This window comes from Poecilia latipinna, unplaced genomic scaffold (assembly GCF_001443285.1).
Source record: "Poecilia latipinna isolate Pla-1442-1.1 unplaced genomic scaffold, P_latipinna-1.0 Scaffold3675, whole genome shotgun sequence".
Taxonomy (NCBI): Eukaryota; Metazoa; Chordata; class Actinopteri; order Cyprinodontiformes; family Poeciliidae; genus Poecilia; species Poecilia latipinna.
The window spans coordinates 16,175-35,339 of NW_015116291.1; the positions used below are offsets into that span (position 1 = coordinate 16,175).

The window sequence follows — 19,165 nt, forward strand, 5'->3', positions numbered from 1 at the left end:
AAGCCGACCAGAGATTACGTTAAAAACATAACATTCCGTCTATTACCATATTAGGTTTACAGGCTTGATATTTATTTTGCGATTAATAAGCACTCCCCTGAACACAGCGGTGGTTGATTAGTTAATTTTAAACTCCTGCTCTACTAGTTATTTTGGTAATGGAACCGAAACGCACAGAATTGCGCAACACCATGTTGAAACAATCATTATTACTGAGATTATTATTGTTGTTGGGTCATTAATTTGAAGGCGTTTTGTTGATTTTGTTGTTGTTGTTCTTTAATAAAGTTACGAACGTTTTAAGCCAGCCAGAGGAGGACGTGCTGGTCTCAGCGTCCTGGCGGTGTTCAGTTTGTCATCTAATGCCGAGATCGACTCAAAACCTTACACGATCGACATATTGCGCCCCTGCTCTAGGAAAGCACGAAGAGTTCAGAAACAATGTGAAATGGGAAAAAATTATGTATTAACTGATTAAGTCGTGTAGTTCTTGGAAAAACTAATCATTCACGGCTGATTAGTGGGTGCACTCACAGCTGCACAGTGAACCCATTGATTTTTTTACAGCAGACAGCCGCTCCCCTCTCTTGAAGGTATTGCGTACCCCCACTAAATCTTTTAGGGGTACGCAGTACCTTACCGTACCCCCTTACTTTCACCCTTGCTCACAACCCAGATTATGCTAAAAACCACTTTTGTGTGGCGGGAGCAGTGTGATAAGAATTGAGAAATTACATTTAAAAGCACTATTTTAATAAAAATAAAATTGGTTGCAACAACTCCACTAAAAAGTTACCTTTAAGGCACACAGACCCGCTACAGATGAGTCTTGAGACAATCTCACAATTCAACAATTTTATTTATTCCACAATTGTTTGTTTAATCAAAAATACTAGTCTAAAATCACTCACACATTAAAAGTCAGTACTAGCTCAACTCAAGAATGAGAGTGCAATTCGGGGTAGTGTCCTAAAAGAAACGCAGCAAACGAAACAAGGCAAGGAGGATTAGTCCGAGCTGGTCACCAACCAGCCACACTGGACGAGTGATGGGAGCCAGCTTTACGCCAACTAGGACAGGTAGGCAGCCGACAGATAACCCAGATGACAGGCGGAGCGCCAGTCGGGGACAACCAGAACAACAGGCAAACAGCCGGCCAAGGACAAACAGCAGCGGCTATCAAAAATAAATGTTAGAAATGGAATCTAAAAGCATGCAAACTCTAGCACTTCACTTACCACTGCGCTCTTTATATAGTGCTCTAACAGGAAGGAGGAAACGTGGAGCTTGTACGAGGAACGTGGAACGAGGCGGCCTGGATATACAACAAAAGCTGAGCTAAAGCTAAGCTAATAAATGTCAGGTGTGGGAAAATTCTTACCAGAAGGACGATTGATCGGCGATCAGAACGTAGTTAAGCGCATTGTTTGAGCGCACGCATTAATTTGCAGCTAGCGTGCAGCTCCAACAAACGCCGAGGTCTGGCGCACCCTGGAGCCCAAGGAAAACAACATGTCAACCAGGTGAGGGAGGGCCCTATATATACAGTACAGGTAGCCAGCGCCACAACCAATTAAATTCAGGCACTTGTGTGGTGCGTTCAAATGCTACAGGGCATACTGCCACATTCGGATTAATTTAGTAGACGCCAGTAAACGTTTAAATGAAATCCGCGTCTTCTCGCCAGCCACGCGCCTCCAGGTGACTTCAGTCCATAACCGCCCAGCACACTTTGTTGGGGGCTGCACCCTTTGTTAGATGGTTCAGTACAGCTGATCGCTTTGCAAAAGGAGGTATAAATTTCCAGTACCAGCCCACCAAACCAAGAGATCCTCTCACCTTCTTCTTTGTAGTTGGAACCAGGAAGGACTGGATTGCATCCATTTTCTCCACTTGAGGGTTTATTTTTGCAAACCCAAGACAAAACCCAAGTACTCCGCTTCTCTCTAGGCTACAGCACACTTCTTTGGGTTAACTGTCAGGCCAGCCAGTCTGATGTGGTGTAGCACCTCCTGTTGGTGAATTAGATGCTCCTCCCAGGACTGCCTGTATACCACAACACCCTGAAACATCTCTCAGGACATGATCCATTAAACGTTGGAATGTTGCTGGCGCACCCTGGAGCCCAAATGGCATGACTCTAAATTGGTACATACCAAAAGGAGTTTTGAAAGCGGTCAACTCTCTTGCTTCTGGTGCCAAAGCCACTTGCCAGTATCCTTTGCACTGATCCAGCATTGTGACGTAGTTTGCTGAACCGACTTTCTCCAGTAGGTCGTCAACCCTGGGCGTCAACCCATGGGTCAAAATTGGACACAGCATTTAAATTTCTAAAATCTATGCAAAATCTAAGGGAGCCATCTTTCTTTGCTACCAGCACAATCAGGCTGCACCACTCACCACTAGACTCTTCAATTATACCCAAATCCAGCATCAGCTTTATTTCTTTTTCCAGTACTGGAAAAAGAACGCACACACACAGGTTATTTCTTTGTTTAGGTCTTCTAGCTTGATGTTCTTTTGTTCTTATTGTTGTTAGATCAGCCTGATTTCCATTTAGGTTCCGTTATAGTTTCCCCTCATGTCTTTTTCTCTAGTTTATCAGGTTATCTTTATTCTTAGTGTGTCTTCTGCATAGAAGTATTTTCAGCTCCCCGTTTCCTCCCTTTTGTATTCCCCAGCAGATCTTCTGAGCTTCCTTGTGCCACCTCCCTGCCCCTCAGCTAGTTCCTGTGCCAACTAGTCACACTTACACAATGGGCATCTAGCTATGCCCATTGTTCCATACACTACCTAAATCACAAATAGCCATAAAATGTTATCAATGCACACTGTCATTGTGTATTGACAGTGTGTATCAATCCACTTGTCTCAGTCACACTCTGCAGTCCGTCTCGTCATCCTGATCGTTACTACCGTTGTTACCCTCCTGGGTTACCTGTTGTTCCCTCGTGTTTCCAGTTTGCTTTGGATTTTCTTGTACCCCTGGATTTTTGTTGTTGTTGTTGTTGTTGTTGGTTTATTTTGTTCATTAAACATCCACTTATTTCTATGACTACTTCGTTTGGGTCCACCACCACACCACATTATCACACACACACACACACACGCACGCACGCACGCACGCACGCACGCACGCACACACACACACACACACACACACCACTTGGTAGTAAAGAACATCTTTATTTTCATGTATTTTGACGTAATTGAAAATCTTAGAATTCACACTTTAAAAGTATATAAATAACTCAAAACAACCCAAGCAGACTTTATCATGATTTTGTCATGGTCAGTCACATTTACAAAATAGCACCACCCTTTTCATTAAGATGATCAAAGACAAGTGATTTAACTCTTGTGCGTGCGAGGACTGAGGCAAATGATACAAGTTTTACATCTGTGGGGTTGGTTGGACCCCATTTCTACATACAAGGGTTAAGAGACTGATATTTTCATTTCAGGTTGTGTATATTAAGATGTGTTATTGCAAGAATAATTTCGAGCTAGGTGGTCCATGAATATTTGTTAAATGGGTTAAGTAGGGTAACAAGGGTGTATCTATATCTATATATATGTTTACACTGAGCAGCTGGCCACATTTTTAACAGTAAAAACTGGTGTGTTTCCAACACTAAGTGCTTAATAAACATGATTTGATTTGAAAATAATTGAACAGAATTTATTCCCCTTGTTAATCTACCATTTCATATATTTTATTCATTATTAGCTTTCAGGGCCCTGTGATGGACTGGTGACCTGTCCAGGGTGAGCCCTGCCTCTCATCTGATTACTACTGGACATGGGCACCACCAGCCTCCCTCACCATCCTGCAAGGATCAACGTGTTCAGATCATGGATGGAAAGATATTAAAGTATTCTAAGTGTATTTTAAGTTGTTCCAAAAAAGTACATTGAAGTACGCTTAGTGTACTTAAAATTTTACATTACTACAATTTAAATACTATTAAAATACACTAAGCACAAAAATGTTATTCCAAAAAAGCACACTTTAACTATATTAATCCTAAGTGTACTCGAGGTATGCTAAAGTATGTTAAAATGCCACCCTAGTAAAAAAAAGTGTACTAAGTATGTTAAATTTTAACATACTTAGCACACTTTTTTTTACTAGGGTGGCATTTGCACAGAAATCAAACTTAAATTGCATTAATTTAACTTTATAGATTTTCAAAAGGCTGCCGTTTTATTTTATAACTGCAGGCTGAGTTTTATTGCACTCCGTTTGTTGCCCAGATAAAGGCGACGTTAAGCACGTTCAGTTTACAGGTAACAACCTTTGCTTTTAGAGCCTTGCCAAAACAAAGATAAAACTCACACGCACACAGAGTCAGAGCCTGTCTGCTGAGAACTCTGATTATACAGGACCACAGAACACAAAGAAAAAAGTGTTATACGTGTCCAAACTCAGGGCCCGTGAGCCAAATCCAGCCCACCACAAATTTTGTGCAGCCATCTAAACTACAGTATTTGATAAGACGATTGAGTGTTTTACTGGCATTTTATCACTCAGCTGTTTTGAATGTATTCTGCCAAATTGGATCAAGATTAGTAAATTTTTAACCCTTTCATGCATGTTTTATGATCCTGTAAGTTTTTTTTCAAAAGTGTTTTTGATTTTCTTAGGGCATAAAAATAAGGGGGGATTTTTTTTTTTTTTTTTTTTTTTTGTAAAAAATACTTTTTTGTAGAATTTGTCCAAATGTTCACTCAGGTGAACAACATAAGAACAACACTTCTTTTAACATAACTACTTATGGACATTTTTAATTTTACAAAGCTAACACATTGAACATCTGCAAAACCTAAAATGATAAAATGCACAATGAGGACTTCTAGTACACAGAAAAGTATTTTCAAAATAAAAGATAACTTAAGCGCTCTGATGTTTTGCAAAAAATTTGGTTTATAACAGAATATCACGACAGCAATTTACCATGACTAAAGGCAGTTGTCTAAGGAATGTCTGTAGTTTTGTTTCAAGCAGTACTATGAACTACATAAAAATAACAGGGAATTTTTCAAAGACAACACAGCAGCTAAACGTGTAACAAGGACATTTCTTATGCTGTTATGTCTGCAAAACAGTTTGAGTTTCAAAACATAAAAGAAGGTACATATGAGCTGTTATAAAACAGCTCGGATGTATGTGAGCTGGTGAGAATAGAACCTCCCTTAAAATGTAGAGCAGTTAATCAAAAGTGATAAATTGTCTTCATGGCAGTCTGTTCAGTTAGCTGAAATAGGAGAGCACCAACATTAAATAACACAGTTATAGATGATTATGTACCTTTTACATATCACCACATGTAAATGTAAATACATCCAAGTGTGATACACCACCACCATCCCAAACAAAAGTTTCTAATATTTTCAGCATCTCTTGAACTTATTAACCTTCATGTGAATTTGTTTTGTCTATATATTCGTAGAGTTAAGATCACAGACCTCTCAACTTCAATATAAATACATAAAAAACAGCTGATCTTTCCTGCTAAAAAAAACAACTGACGACACCAAAGCTTAATCTCAGAAAGAGTGAAGCTGATCACAAAGTTCATTCCAAATATCAATGTGAAAGATTTGCGACAAGCGAGTTGTTGAGAATCAAAAGTTTTGTGCTATGGAGAGATTTTTGGGTATAACATCACTTCACCGATCCACACTCCCTATCGCAATGTTTCCCAGCTCTGGTCTTCTAGGTATACTGCCCTGCATATTTTAGATGTATCTTTGCTTCAGCACAGGTGATTTCAATTAACAGGTGTTTGTTGATCTGCAGTCAACCGAATGAGGCACATTAAGGAGGGAAATATCGGTAACACTTTATTTGAAGGGGGTGAATAAGATTGTCATGACACTGTCATAAACATGACATAACACCTGTCATGAACATGAATAAGCCTTCATGAATATTTATGACTGTTGTCATAAAGCGTCATTCGGTAAATTATGACACTTTTAATACAAAGTTGACATTATTCAAAATGTCTTTATGGCAACTTGACATTAACCAGGAAATCATTACTGTTTAAACTTTACCTTTAATAACATAAAGATACCTAATTTTTAAAGGGCAATCAGTAATACTTTTATAACAAATTTATATCAGTATTGATTTCTTTGTTAATGTCAAGTTGTCATATCAAAGACATTTTGAATAATGTCAACTTTGTATTAAAAGTGTCAAAATTTACCGAATGACACTTTATGACAACAGTCATAAATATTAATGAAGGCTTATTCATGTTCATGACAGGTTTTTATGACAGTGTCATGTCAGTCTTATTCACCCCCCTTCAAATAAAGTGTAACCGAAATATCTATAACATGCAGAGCAGTGTGCTTTGAGGACCAGGGTTAGGAAACACTGCCCTTTAGTGAGACCAAAACAAAGTGACAGGACCACAACCAGGTACAATTGCTCATGATGCATAGAGGTCATTCGTACGGAAAATTATCTTACTGTAATTGGAAGTACAGTAACATAAACCCCACACTTCTCACAATTTTTGGATATAAAATGAAAAAACAAAAAACAAAAAAAACACCCACTCATTATGTACAATGACATTTTGCACATATGCATGTACAATTCATAAAAATACTTCCCATATTCTTTAAGTTTTACCACATTTAATATTGATAAAATTTATTTTACTTTTTACAACATATTATTGAGAGACATATTATTCGAGGAAATCACCAAGTGACATAATACAAACAGCCAATAGGACAGTGTACATGCAGAATGCAACCAGTCATTTCTAAGTTAGAATGTTATGCTTCAATCTTACAGGTATGATGTGTGAATGTAATGGGATGGGCATTGTTTTGGATTACGCAGCAGTCAAAGTCTGTACCCAAGACAAATTTCCTCTGGGACAATAAAGTTCATCTTCTTACATCCAAATCGGATCATAAATCATTTTTAATTCTGATGTTGGAAATCTTTGTGTTTTGTGTAGAATCTCTCTAACAAGGCTCTCAAGATGCTCCCAGGGATCTGCTGGTGTTTGTCTATCAAAGACTGGACCGCCTGCTGAACCTGGACAACAAAAACAGTTATAAGACTTGTATCAAAACAACCATTAAAAAAAGTCTTCAATTTCACAACGTGAGAGACACAATTTGGGTTGTCAAAAATAATTGACACTTTGATACAAAAAAGTTAATTGTACAAAGATACAAATTTGCGTCACAATTGAACTGGGGTAGAACCAAACCACATTAACTGGGTAGAGTCAGACTTGGCAGTGTAGAAGTCAATATTGCACTTCTTCTGTGCTTTAGAGACCATCTTCACTAATTTCTTTTCCGTCATTGGAACTGTGGCATTTCTGGCAAACCTATGAGTATCTCTTACCACCTTATTCATCATTTGACTTTTTATTTTTTTATTTAACCTTTATTTGCAGTTGCAGATCCAAGATCTCATCTGCACCTGCCTTCATATTTTTCATGTATTTCACCAAAGCATGATATTTATCAATTAAATTCAGACAGATAGAAAAGGATGAAAAAAAAAACTCACTCTTTCTGCTAGCTCAGCAGCATTGATGTTTGGGTCATATGGAATAGGATCACCAAGGAAGGTCCGAAATTTCACAGGAAATCCCCCATAAATTGGAGCAACAGGAAGACGAAATCTTTCATACAGCCACCGAAATAATCCTGAAAAGGAAAAATACAGGCCAATAATTATAAAGAGATTTCTTGTAATGTTGCAGTCCAAGTTAAAAGTACCTCACATTGAGGAATGTGTTCAACAGGTAGCTTCATCTCAGTTTTGTGGTAAATTAGAATTTTTGACTGGCACATTCCACTGACCCAGAGAGCAAAACAGATCTCTGTTTCCACTGTACCATTCGGTCAGTACACTCATGAGCTTAGATTAACAATGCTCCTGTCATATTTCAACATCTCAGACCTGTATGATGCCATGGTATAATCAAGATGGCAGGACCAAGAAAGTGTTTTAATGTCCTAGGTTCCCAGGTGTTCTCTCACTTGAATAAGTGGGTGATTAACAGGCTTCTGCAGCACTTGATGCATGAATAGAGGTGCTGTTATCATATGAATCAGATGTTCTGGAACAGAGACACATCTAAAATATCCAGGGTAGTAGTCCATGAGGACTGAAATAGAGAAACATTGGGCTAGAGATTAGTTGAGGTTGGTGATTGTTGTACACTCAGAAATTAACTTTAGACATCATGGTGATGAACCCACTGCTACAGGGTCTGTTTGGTGTTTCAGGTTGGAACCTACTATTAGTGGCATGAGATGCACCTGGGCCAGGTCTGCTCCTGCCTGCTCATCAGGGTGGCTCCTCAGTTCAGTAGAGAGTTCACCCTGTTTAGTTTTGGTTGTGTCTGGATTTCTACATTGTATGCCTTTCCACACATCCAGGTATTCAGACCATACTGAGAGATCAGTGGAAACAATAAATTGTTTCTCTGAAATTAGCACATTGAGCAGCGCTTACACTGCACAATCTTAGTCCTGATTGTCAGGACTAAGACCTTCCTTCTGGCTCTGACTGGCTGTCTTTTGACCAGGAGCAGGGAATTTTTGCAGATCTCTATAGTAGCATATAAGAGAAGATGGAGCCGTTTGATTTTTTTCACAGATCTCATAACATACTGTCACAACAGTGACAGTTATAACAAATATGTAAAACACAGAGTTTAAAAAAAAGTTACATTAGCTTTAAGATTGATATGATTAAACTGTGAAAGTATGTCTTATTGATGTATTATTATGTCATTACCATTATATGACTTGAAAATTGTCTTAAAACAATCATATTTTATTTATCATAAAATAAATAAGTTTATCATAAAAATTACAGGGACAATTTGTTTAGCAAAATTTGTTATTGTGTCATCCATTTCCCTAGTAAGCGCAACAAAGTGGTACAATAAACTACAGCAAGAGGCAGAGATGCAAACATATCCCATAGGATTCAGGTACCAAACCAAGAAACATTAGAGGACAGAAGGATCCCAGGATGAAAAACAAAACAAAACTGATAAACAAAATAGTATCCAGGGCTTAAAGAGCTGCGGCCGGGGGCCGGATATCCGGCTTTTGACCAAACGGTCCGCCTCAACCAAACTGTAGTCTCCGGGCTAGACCGGAACGTGTGGCGGCGACACCTCTAAATTTGCAGTACCGTAATTCCGCCACACGTAGCGCTATCTGAAAAATTTCAACGGTTTCTGAAAAGGGAGACGTTGCACTTTTCAGCAAATATCGGGTTAATACGGTAACTTCACAGCTGCAGCGGCAGAGAGTGTAATTAATCCGGGGGGCACTCATTTAATAGACGGTAAATTGCGAAAATAACTTGCTGGATATTGAAAGTTCCGCTTGTTATGGATACATGGGTAAGTATATAATCTCACAGGACATTTAAAGAACTACTTACAATTAAAATAAGGAAGATTTATTTAGGCAGACGCTTGAAACTTAGGCGTAAAGAGCTCCGTCTGGGAGGCAGACTTCCAAGCAAAGCGAGCATGGACCAAACGGTCCGCCTCAACTAAACTGTAGATAATAGAAAAAGATGTCTGCCAATCAGAACTCTAGCTCCCGTGTTCTTGACCAATGACTGTAAAACGTTTTGTAGAAAAGAAGTGCATGCGTTCGGTTAAATCAAATGCGATATGAAAGAAGATGGAGTTTGTCTCACCCGGTAAAGAAACACGTTTACTTGAGAAAGGAATTAAAAACAGGTGGTGCTGGGCAAAGGAAAGGGGACAAGACGGGAAGCTGGCGGAAATTTTTACAAAAGGGGGGCGCTGGGATTCCTTTGGGGGGCGTTTGGTCGAAGGTAAACTTTACACCTTACAATCACAATACCAGTTTAGACTTTGAGCAACTTCCTAAAACTGTATTGTGTAACATCAAAACATGCTTGGTGCAACTGTATCTATGGCAGTTCTTCTTCTATTCAGTGTTTGTAGCTTGTAGCTCCGCTCCTGCTACTATTAGCTTCACCGCATCAGTTCAGCGTTACACCGGCTGATGACGTTGCTGTGATTCACTTGTCTGGTGTCTGATTTTCAAATATTTTATGTTTTATTGAGAATTTTTGTGCATATGTTTTGGCAGTGCTGTGATCATGTCAAAGCAGCAACTTATATTAAAACATATTCTATAGTCCGTCTGGATGCTGCCCACTTCCATGGAAGGACAACAGAAAATCGCTCTTATAAATATGTAATTACTAAAATCACGATACCTTCACTGTGTATCCCTCTGAAAAATGAACCCATTTAAATAAAGAAATCCCTCCACAATAGAGAGCGTTCATTTTATAGCGTTAACACCGGTGCTGTAAGTGGTCCGGTATGAAACGGGGCTGATAGAACAACGGTACCACAGCACTTTTAAATTTCAATAATCAGAATACCGAAATTGTTTCCGTTGTTTTAAAAGGTTTATGTCAGTCTGCCTTTTCCCCATCGATACGCTTCGATACGTTTTGCGCACATCGCGCAAAACTCTGAAACAGGAGAAGCGGGACATAAAACGGAGCGACGAACTAGATGTGAATTATGGCATAAAAACAGAGAATCCGACGCTGAACAGTGAAAAAAACAACACAAGATTTGAAACATGATGATTAGGCGGCGCAGCAGGTGATGAGTGAAGATTAATGATGGTCAATAAATGATAAAATAAATCTAACAGGAAAGAAACTAAAGTGGACATAGCAATAAACCAAGAGAGGATAATACTAATCAAAGGAAACTAAATGTAAATGAATGAAAAACAAAATGCAAGAATAAACTAAGAAACTAAAGTAAATACAGAGGAATAAACTGGTATGGCAAGACCTTTAGAGCAATAATTAATACAGAGGACTGTATGGCAAGAATAAACGGACACCATTTCCAGAAAAAGATAAAATAATATTGATGAAGTGCCATGGGTTTGTTGACACCATATCTAATGCTGAGAATAAATTTATCTTACAGACCATAACAGTAAAGAACTTATCACTTATTTATGTTTTTAATTAGATTGATATATTTATTTCTTCAATATTATTTTTCATGTCAGTGTTGATGTCATGAGGCTGATGACTCCATGACACTTTCAGTTTGACTCATTAGGATTTGATGAAGAACCAGATTTGTTCTTTGTAATTTCTGTTCAAGAAAACTATTAATCTATAAATCAACAGACATGTCTATATGAAGATATAATCCATGTTCCTGTCTCATATTTGTATGGCATTAAAAGGAACTTTTGTTTTTCCACTCAAAAACAAAAGTTTTTGAGTGGAAAAACAGTATTTCCTGTTGCTTTGATTTACACACAAAATAGCTTTTTAATCATTTTCAAACCATGTACACCAAGTTATTATTATTTTTTTTTTTTTGAAAAACAAAAGTTTTTCAGTGGAAAAACACTGAAAAACTTAAATGCAAACCGTAAATGTCACATGGCATTTATGGTTTGCACAGTAAATGGCATGTGGGTGAAATTTTATGGATGATACTCTGATGTCCCATTCTCCTGAAGGCAGCACAGAGCTGCACCACCAGAAACCACAGAAACACTGAAGAGAAGAAGAGCTATGATTAATATAGTTACAGTTCTATCCATGTTTTAATGTTGCAGAGCTCAGTCGTTTTGTAAATAGTTCAAAGTTTAAACTGGCATGTTGTACATATTTTATCTGGTCATTTTGTGGAATATTTAACAACTAGAAAATGAGAAAGAACAATAATATTTTTTGCACTCTGATTGGCTGCTGTTGGCCTACAAATTTTAAGTTGATTGTTCATAAAATTTTTTATAGACACCTGTGAAAATAATTTCTATTCACATTGCTTTTTTGTTCTCTGGGAAATTATTTGTGATGATAAATACAGAAACAAGCATAAAAATCAAAACATCTACAATAGGGATAGTAATATTAATGATAAAATAATAGTCAGTGCAAAGTAGTCTACAAATTCTTTGTTGGGAGGCGGTGAGGGACCTGAATAAAGGCTGGGGGGGCGCTGGCCCGAAAAAAAGTTGAGAAACACTGATTTAGTTGGTAATGTTGCATGTTCTAAATTACTAGCAAAAACATTGACTAAAAGGACTCTTATTTAATGTTGAGGGATTTTTGCCTGTAAAAAACATTTTACATTTTGTTTTGAGTTGAAATGTACTGAAGTCTTATTTAAGTTTCAGTGTTTAGCTTGTTAAATGTATTGTTAGAAGCAATTGTTTGCACTATTCAAAGACACTGTTTATTAAACTGTGGCAATAGCAACGCTATAGTTAATTTCTATCATAACTATAAGTTTCAGGCTCAGGATTTTTTTTTTACTTTAAGCCCTGATAGTATCTACAAGTACAAATATCATTAGAATACTACTGATACCAATACATATACAGACAGACAGACACAGAAACATGCCATGTTTAACAAGCACAGAATCCTCAACACTTATACACAAAACACACAAGATCTTCCTCACTTACTTAGTGTCCCAAGAGATCTGAAACCCTCTCGTAGATTCTGAGTAAACATTGGAATTATTGGCTGAAAAACATACAGAATAAGCTTAGAGATGGATCAATGATCATGATCAATCATGAATTCATACATATTGGAGTAGGTTTTGTGAGCATATTTAACTGGATCAAAAATAAACATCTCAATTGAAATCTGATTTCCCAATAGGATTTTATCAACCAAATGACACAAAAACATTCTTACAGATTTCTCAAATGATTAAACAGTAGCTGAATCAGTCTTGGAAACTATAGGTAACAAGTAGGAAGCAGTGACAATTAGGATTTCAATATGTTTCCATGGCAGCGGGTTTCCTCAACAGGTCACTGTATTTTTATCAGCTGCACATTTTTTTTTTTTTCAAAATAAAGCTCATAGATGCTGTTCAAGATAAAGGAATAGTTCTTCCATGAGAAAGACTATTGAGAGGGAACTTACAAAGTACACCATTGGTCTACAGCAGTGTTTCTCAACTCTGGTCCTCACCGGCCCCCTGTCCTGCATGTTTTAGGTATTTTCCTTCTGCCACACACCTGAATTGTATCTCTGGGTGATTAACAAGCTTCTGCAGTACTTGATGGTCATACAATCATTTGAATCAGCTATTCTGGAATAGAGGCACATATAAAACATGCAGAACAGGGAGGCGGAGAAGACCAGGGTTGAGAAACACCCTGCCTTGTTTCTTCTACAGCATAGAAGAAACAAGGCATGTTAGATTTTCAAAACGAAGAGGCTCAAAACGGGACTCTTGCTTTGTCAGGCTACAGCTGAAAAAGGTTCCATATTCCGAATGACATTGAAAGAACAACACTGATATACAGTTAGGTTCAAATGGATTTTTACCTCTGCTTTCTCTATTCTCGATCGAGAGAGAGAGAGAGGAAGAGAGGTAGACAGAGAGAACCATTAACAGTTAACATAAAATGTATATATCTATAAACCTATCCATTACAGATAGGTAGATGTGTGCCTCAATCGATAGTAGCCACACAGGCACACCCGCTACAAGGAGACAAATGCATCAAGTGTAATTGGACCTCTTCTCTTTAAAAACTCCTGCTCTTTCTGAAACTCCACCTTCAGGAAGTCATCACAACATAACTCTTTCAGTAACCCTTTAACAATGTTCTTACCAGTGTTTCACTGAGAAGAAGCAAGTAAAATAAGCTCAACAGATGTGCAGTTCCAACAGGTGTTTGCTAATTGCTGGTGGCTAGTCTGACAGAGCTAAGTGGGGGGCAGAGCAGGGCTGCTCTGTGAGGCGGAAGCTCTGAAGCTTGAAAACTGCAGTTCTGAGGAGGAGCTGCGTGTCGAAGGCAGTGCTCAGTCCACCCAGGCATTTTGCACAGCTGAATGGTTACCATGGAAATTAAAGGATTTCTCAAACATGCCTGAAAGAATTAAGCCAACACTCCAGGTATGTTTCTGATGAAGGAATAATATTAGTACATGGTGTAGAGTTCAAAAAAGTGGATTTTACATAAAACTGCCATTTTAATCGTTTATCCGTTGTCATTTTACTACGCCTAACTATGAAAGAGTTTTGAAGTATGAACTTTATGTAATAATCTGAATAAAGAAAATATACTGCCATAATCTAAATAGTGTTATAAGGAAGTTTGCCATAACGCACCACTTGACAGTCAATTGCAACTTGTGCAAAGCCTTTGCGTTTTCCCCAAAAAAGACGGTAGGTCTCATCACTAAACATTGCCTCCCGCACTCCTCCTGGAGAAATACCAAGCAAGTGGCCATTCCTCAGAGCCCGGACACACTCTTCCTGAGGACCGTGGATCACTGAGAAGACCTCTAATAGCAACTTGAAACCTGGAAGAAGAACGCAAAATGGAGAAATTAGATACACACAAAGGGATATTTCTGTAAATATGTTCAGAAACTTATAAGGTCAAGAGGAAGGAAGCATTATGCACACATTAGTAGGGATGGAAGACTTGAGACCACCAGGTGTTTGCCAATTGATGCTGGTTAGTCTGGAGGAGCTGAGCTCTTTTTACTGAATCAGTTATCTCTGCGATCGGATCTCAGACAAGTGAAAGACAAATGATGGATGGACATGTTCAACAAAGTAAAGCAGAAATTTAGTCCACATGATGGACTACTAGACTGACTGCTGTGGACTAGTAGCTGTTAAACTGTCCAGCAGATATGCTTTTTCTTTGTATAGAAATGACTTCAAAACACACTCAGCAATATTTCTGAATGACGGTAATGTGCCTCAATTTGCAGAACAAATAAAACAGTTGAAGTACCAGGAATCTTGAAGAGGAAGTGGTCAGCTACAGAATGGCAGGTACGTCCTTTCTGAATGATGACATGGGCCAGGAAGTAATAGTAATCTATAGGTATGGCTCCATGATAGTACACTATTAGAGCTGGTCCTCTGTTGGGAATCTTCTCCATTCCATGGATCTCATAACCTGATACACAGATCATATCACAAGATAGAATAATATATTATAGAGATTTTACATTTACAGTCAAGTGCTATAAATAAACACATTTTATATGCTTTGGGGAGTAGTTTACATTTATTCATACCATGCCATATAGCTCCATGTCCATCCCACAGGGTAGCCAGTGTTTTTCTGGCTCCATCCCACAAGTTGTTGCTATAAGCTTCCTTTAGCTGATTCTTCCTCTGATAAAAGCAAGAAAGAGAAGATGAATACATCACAGGACGAAAAATGGGATTTTCGGCAGCTATTGACACCTTGTTCTGCAGTGCGTATGGAGATTGAGGGCTTTCGGCAAGAGGTTTTTGTCAGAGTCGAGCACTGCCAAAATTGGTCAAAAATGCTGTGTGTCCGTGTTCCCCTATCACCCTCCTCCCCTTGTGCCTAGCAAAGGTTTTTGTATTTAAATGAAGTTGCTGAGTGCCATGCAAATGCAAATCAACTGTTGAGCACCGCCTTTTGCAGCTAACCCTTTTTACCTTCTGTTCACCATAAAGAGGTTTGTTTGGAGAAAGAATATTAAAACAATCTATCTTATCCATTAAAATATACATTACATGTGTGTTAGGAGCACGGCAAAACTTAGTTTTGGTTGAATTGATGATATAAAAGAAGAATATGCATGATTACATACAATAGACTTTTGTGAAACGTGATCTTACTTTGACATTCCTCCCATCTGAAGATTTATCTTGTGATGGGAGGAATTGCACAATTTAATCAAAAATAATAATAAAAAACATGTTCCAGAGTGGTTCATTGTAAATAAAGTATTTTTGTGTGTTGTGTGAAATGGTGGAAAAAGTCCTATTTCACGGAGTTACCTTTTCAGTATCGTTTTGATATTAAGCAATGTCCCGGCGGAAAACAACAGATGACACCGCAGCGGTCCAACAAGGCCGAACTCAGGTAAGAAAGCTTTTATGAATAGTGAGCACGTGCAGCGAGGCGAGTTGCTTTGTTTGTTTCTTACAGAAAGCGGTCTGTCGTTTTCATAATCTCAAAACAAGTGTAGGGTGAGATTTCGTATTGTATTTTTTATTACATGTGATGTTCTGAACTCTTAAAAATACTCGCGTCTTCTTTTATTTTTTTCAGACCAGAAAAATGGCTAAGCCTCCACAGCCAGGCCTCAGACCACGGTGCCGAGGCGCTCTAACGGAGTCCACCAGGATGAAGAGAAATTCATTAAGTTATGATTTCACATTTAGTCAATAGTGAACACTCGCATATTTGTAAGGAAAACTGATCTTCCCGTTATTTTATTTATTTTGTTATTACGCAGTACAGCAAGGCAGAGTGTGGAAAGCAGTAGAGATAGACAACATGGCGGACGGAGCCATGAAGCCGGTATGTATTATGTACAGTCACTGCATTGATTCCCGCCTGTACAATGGTTGGTTGAGAATAATTTTAACTTATTTACTTATGTATTTTTGAGAAAGCGATATATTTGTTACAATATTTTTTTAATTTTACATTTATTTCCACAGACACTCCACAGAATGGGAGTCACATTTGTGTTAATCAGACTCTTCAGGAACGTCCTGATGTCCGTGACAGAGACGCAACTGTGTGTGAGTATCTACTATTTTAGAATGTTGATGATATTTTATGCTTCAATATTGTTTATGTACATAATGTAATTATGTACATGACAATGCACAAAAATGTTTTCCAGCTGCATCCAGGACCTACTGCCAGTCATCCAGATGTAGCTAAAGAAAGAAGCAGGTAAGATTTATTACTAATCTAGAGATGTCACAATTCCTTGAATGATTAAAGCACTGTGATTTATTAAAATCCATCAAAGCAAATTATCTGCCTCAGAGTTTGTTGAACTATGTTTTGCTATTTATTACCAACTGCTTTTAATTATTTTTTCTTCCAAGTGTTTTCTCTTTTTCATTAGTTTTTATTTTCTGTAAGAATGTATTAATATAATGTGTTTTGTTTTTTGTTTTAATGTCTTATGTGTGCATACTAAGCTAAACAATTTCACTGTAGTTTCATAATGACTAAAAGATGCCTGTAGCTCATAATGATTATCTGTTCTGTGTTAACAGCTGATGGAGGAAGGCAGAGAGTACTGGCAGCAGAGGAGGTGGCATTCTGGGAGGATGGCAGCTATGAGGCGGTGTCAGGATGGACCCCAAGTTCCTCCAACCAGGAGCTCAGTGACATCAGGACTACATTACAGGAAGAGACGTCAGGTCTATGCTACAGGAGAGATGTTGGGCCTGTCCTGAACGCAGCATAATTTGATCATGTTTGGACAAAAAAACACTGCCAGATGGTCCAGAAATGGACAAGCATTTATATCTTATTTTATGTGCAAACAGTAAAAAAATAAAATTAAATAAAGAAAAAAAAAGCTTCTTTGTCACTTTTATGTTCCTCATATATGAACATGTTGCATATAAGCAATATCAAATGCTTATACAATACAGCGTTTATTTTTATATAGATTTTGTAAAATACAGCATTAAAAATATTAATGATTGGGGTGGGGTTTATTTATAAAGTCATAAGTGCTGTCCAATGGGCACACATCAACCAACCAATCACATGTCAATAATGAACTGTGATGTCATTGTTTTTCATCCAATGAGAATCCACTTGGGTCTGCTGAAGCGCCTTTGCATATGCTAGGCTATTCGTATGCTAAGTAGAGTTGTTAACACCTCCCGCCCGCCCGCTGCCCCGCACTGCCACTCTCCCCCTCCTCCAGGATTCCGCATTCGACAGAATTCGACTCCCGTGAGTGAAAACGTAGACTGTCTATTGCTGTCTATCTATCGCTGATGAGCTGAGTTTGCGTCAGAATACAGGGTCAAAAATCCCACTTTTCGTCCTGTGCATCCAATAGACAAAATTCATGCTTTTGTTTAAAACCTCTTATTCCAAATTATATTACTACAGTCATATTTATGGTCAGAAATAATCTTAGAACTTTATAACGTCAAGAGGAATGAAGTATTATGCACACATCTGAGACCGACCACCAGCTGTTTGCTAATTGCTGCTGGTTAGTCTAGAGGAGCTGAGTCAGGGAGACACTGGGGAGGGCTGCTCTGTGAGGTGGAAGCTCTGAAGCCTGGAAACTATTTTTGCCTGGTCTTGGGCTTGCATGTGAATGTTTACAACAACAAACAGCATTATGTCATTTGATTTAAAAGAGAAAATATCTGTACACATATGGTGCAATCAAGTTTTTACTGAGCAAATGCTTCTGACTGCATAAAATAATTACATTTGCTTTTTGAAAACACAAAGAATTTGCTATTGAACTGCCACTGGCAGATTTTATTAAAACATTTACAGACAAAAACTATTATGAATGTACTCATGAAAATGGTCTCAGTGGTTTGCTCATAGTCTCGCTTCCCTCGGAGTCTTAATCTTTTTTGTTCTTGAGTCATTCCAAGATAAGGTGTTGGCATTGACTACTACGACACTGTTGGGAGGCAAGAAAAGGTCTTAAAGCCTTATCTCATCATGTAAGTGTTGGTAACGTGATCCATTTGTAGCAGTGTGATGTTATTACACTACCCAGATTGCACAGGATGCTAAATCAACGTTGAATTATAGTCAGAATGGCTGATTTTTGGTTGAAGTCAAAAACTGACGGTGGATCAAACATCAAATAACCATCCAATTCTAACCATTGAAACTGTCATTGAATCAATGTTGTTTTGTGGTTGAAATCTAATGAATGAACAAGGTTTGGGGAAGAACTAGTAATATATGTTCAATCAGTGTAAGTTGTTTTTTGCACCTCTCCACCACCACCCGCCATTCAAACGCCCAACCCCTCTCCCTCCACCTGCCAAAGACACACACACCTTTCCCCCAACCTGGCCCATCTACCCCTCAATCAAACACACAGGATTTCAATTGATGGCTGATTAACAAGCTTTTTCTGAACTGGAATCATTTTAAATTGGGCGTGTTGAAGCAGGGAAACCTCTAAAACATGCAGGGCAGTGTGCCTTGAGGACCGGGGTTGGGAAACATTGCTCTACAGTGCTTAATTTAAAACGTTAAAACTCCCACTCACTAATAAAATGGTCTCACCCAGAGTTCTGTTGAGGAAGAGAGGAGGGGAATGGGTGTGGCAAAACAGCAAACAGTGATC

At 38.3% G+C, this 19,165-nt stretch overlaps 1 protein-coding gene and 1 long non-coding RNA gene across 2 annotated transcripts; one reads left to right on the plus strand and one right to left on the minus strand.

Annotated features, from left to right (window-relative positions):
- Nucleotides 1–6,432: 6,432 nt before the first annotated feature.
- Nucleotides 6,433–15,461, minus strand: tmem68 (transmembrane protein 68). The gene is made up of 6 exons (XM_015024479.1): nt 15,113–15,461; nt 14,824–14,991; nt 14,187–14,380; nt 12,517–12,577; nt 7,556–7,695; nt 6,433–7,069 (listed from the first exon to the last, which is right to left on the minus strand). Exons 1-6 carry the CDS (start codon nt 15,243–15,245, stop codon nt 6,953–6,955), a joined length of 813 nt encoding a protein of 270 aa, XP_014879965.1. The 5' UTR covers nt 15,246–15,461; the 3' UTR covers nt 6,433–6,952.
- Nucleotides 15,462–16,365: 904 nt separating this feature from the next.
- LOC106941443 (uncharacterized) lies at nt 16,366–17,338 on the plus strand. The gene is made up of 4 exons (XR_001423366.1): nt 16,366–16,423; nt 16,521–16,604; nt 16,709–16,761; nt 17,094–17,338. It is a non-coding gene; the product is annotated as an uncharacterized LOC106941443 (long non-coding RNA).
- Nucleotides 17,339–19,165: the final 1,827 nt, after the last annotated feature.

Excerpts from the sequence above, each read along its gene's own strand:
- tmem68 (XM_015024479.1), bottom strand. The coding sequence starts at position 15,245 with ATGTATTCATCTTCTCTTTCTTGCTTTTATCAGAGGAAGAATCAGCTA. Across the intron at positions 14,381-14,823 it reads CTTCCTCTTCAAGATTCCTG|GTTTCAAGTTGCTATTAGAG; the intron begins GTACTTCAACTG and ends TTCTTCTTCCAG. Across the intron at positions 12,578-14,186 it reads TTGCAATTGACTGTCAAGTG|CCAATAATTCCAATGTTTAC; the intron begins GTGCGTTATGGC and ends TATGTTTTTCAG.